At 43.3% G+C, this 2,118-nt stretch overlaps 1 protein-coding gene across 1 annotated transcript; it reads left to right on the top strand.

The window, feature by feature from the left end:
- The first annotated feature begins 200 nt into the window (after window positions 1-200).
- Window positions 201-1,600, top strand: LOC114759533 (F-box protein At5g46170-like). The gene has a single exon (XM_028948727.1). The coding sequence runs from the start codon at window positions 353-355 to the stop codon at window positions 1,517-1,519; it is 1,167 nt and encodes a 388-aa protein (XP_028804560.1). The 5' UTR covers window positions 201-352; the 3' UTR covers window positions 1,520-1,600.
- The last annotated feature ends 518 nt before the right edge of the window (window positions 1,601-2,118 follow it).

The following is a 2,118-nucleotide window of genomic DNA, read 5'->3' as shown; positions in this document are numbered from 1 at the left end:
ATAACTAGGAGGAAAAAGCAAAGTAGTTTCCTGTAAACACAGACACAAATGCACAACGGACGCATTTTTTCCCTCACGAACGCACAATCTCTCTCTAAGGACAAACCGTGACTCTACCACAATCCCCACCATTTCCATTCTTCTTTCTGCTCATTTTCCTCTTCACATTCTGATTTTCCCTATTTTGCCATCTCTCCCTGCTCAATTTAATACCATGTAGATCTGCTTCCAACCCACTCCTTTCAGACATCCTTCCGAGCCCCATGCCCTTACACCGTCGAAATTTCTGAGCTTGATCTCGGCTATATTTCCCAATTCGTCTTTTGAACAATCTGTCGTTTTAATCTCTACAATGTCCTCCCTTCGTCCAGATCCGACCTCCAGAATTCACCCGGAGCCGGATGTGGTCGAAATTGATCATTTCGATCGCCTCCCAGATTCTCTGCTTCTCCTCGTCTTCAACAGGATCGGCGATGTCAAGGCCCTAGGTCGGTGTTGTGTGGTTTCCCGGCGATTCCACTTTCTAGTGCCCCAGGTTGAAAACGTCGTCGTTCGTGTGGACTGTGTTATATCCGACGACGATTCCTCTTCTTCTGCGGCCTCGTCAGACAAATCTCGCGGCCCCTTCTCTTATCTATTTAGGGTAGTGTTTGGTGGGATTGTGAAGCCCCTTCAAGCTCTGGGTCAGTTGTTAGGGCCCAGAAGGGCTTCTGTGAGTTCAGGTTCTTCGTCTTCGTCATCCTCGCTTGCTGTTGGGAGTGAAGACGTGGAAGGCCAGCAAGGCGGTGTGACCCATCACTCCCCTACTCAAGTTTTGAAGAATTTCAACGAGATTCGGTTTCTTCGAATCGAGCTACCCAGTGGGGAATTAGGAATAGATGACGGGGTTTTGTTAAAATGGAGAGCTGATTTTGGGTCAACTTTGGATAATTGTGTAATCTTAGGCGCTTCTTCGGTCATTCACCCAAGAAAGTCTTTGAATTCTCAGGATGGGAATTCTGATGCCTTATGCGTCAACTATGGCGGTGATGACAATGGAAGCATACCTGATTCTTTTTACACAAACGGGGGTCTGAAACTTAGAGTTGTTTGGACAATCAGCTCTTTGATTGCTGCTTCAGCAAGGCACTACTTGCTGCAGCCAATCATTTCAGAGCATAGAACATTAGACAATTTAGTTTTGACAGATGCTGATGGGCAGGGTGTGTTATACATGGATAGGGATCAGTTGGAGGAGCTGAGGGTGAAGCCTCTTTCAGCTTCTTCAGCATCAAAGAGGACTCTTGTTCCTGCCCTCAGTATGAGGCTTTGGTACGCACCCTACATAGAATTGCCAGATGGGGTTGTTTTGAAGGGCGCAACTCTTGTTGCAATTAGGCCAAGTGAGCCATCCCCCATGGGGAAGAAGGAAATGTCTGATTTGTCTTGGGTTTCAACAGCATTTGAAGAGCCTTATGGGACTGCTGTGAGGATGCTGGTGAAGAGGAGGACTTACTGTCTCGAGATGAACTCCTTCTAATTCGAGTAATAGGATAGAAGGTAAATTTTATTCTTCGCTTACTGTGCAAGTTTTGTGTTTCCTATTCAACCTTTATAATATATAGCTAAAGAAATGCCAGTTGAAGAAATATGTGACTGTTTTTCACTTGCATATTTGACTCTGCTGGAACCCCATGCTTGAAAGGCGCCTTTGCCATAGGGTTCTGCTATGTTTAGATATAGTTTCTTGATTCTATAATAAGATAACGATATAGGGGACGTCTCACTTTCTTACCTCATCAGTTGTTTGTTGATTGCTTGAGAGTGATAGCTAGTTTAATATCTTTTGTTTATTGCTTTAGAAGTGGGATAATGAGGAAACATAACTTTGGCAAGCTTCTGTCGTTCAACATGTGAAAAGGATGTATGAAGTGTATTCTATTGTCTGCTGTATATAGTTATGCTAGCTTACTCAGAATTAGTGCCGCAGATCTGGAATGATTTCCCTGGAATAATAGCATCATCTGATTGTGATGAACTGATGCTTTCCTTATTTATTTATTGGGATTTTTAATTGGCATTAGCCTATTTTTATTTTTTGGTTAAAAAGGAAGTTTTAACTACTCTTATTTACTCTTC

This window comes from Neltuma alba, unplaced genomic scaffold (assembly GCF_004799145.2).
Source record: "Neltuma alba isolate B1F8T4 unplaced genomic scaffold, ASM479914v2 tig00010859_pilon, whole genome shotgun sequence".
Classification (NCBI taxonomy): domain Eukaryota; kingdom Viridiplantae; phylum Streptophyta; class Magnoliopsida; order Fabales; family Fabaceae; genus Neltuma; species Neltuma alba.
Note: the sequence above shows the minus strand (reverse complement) of the source record. Positions and strands in the feature narration are given on the sequence as shown.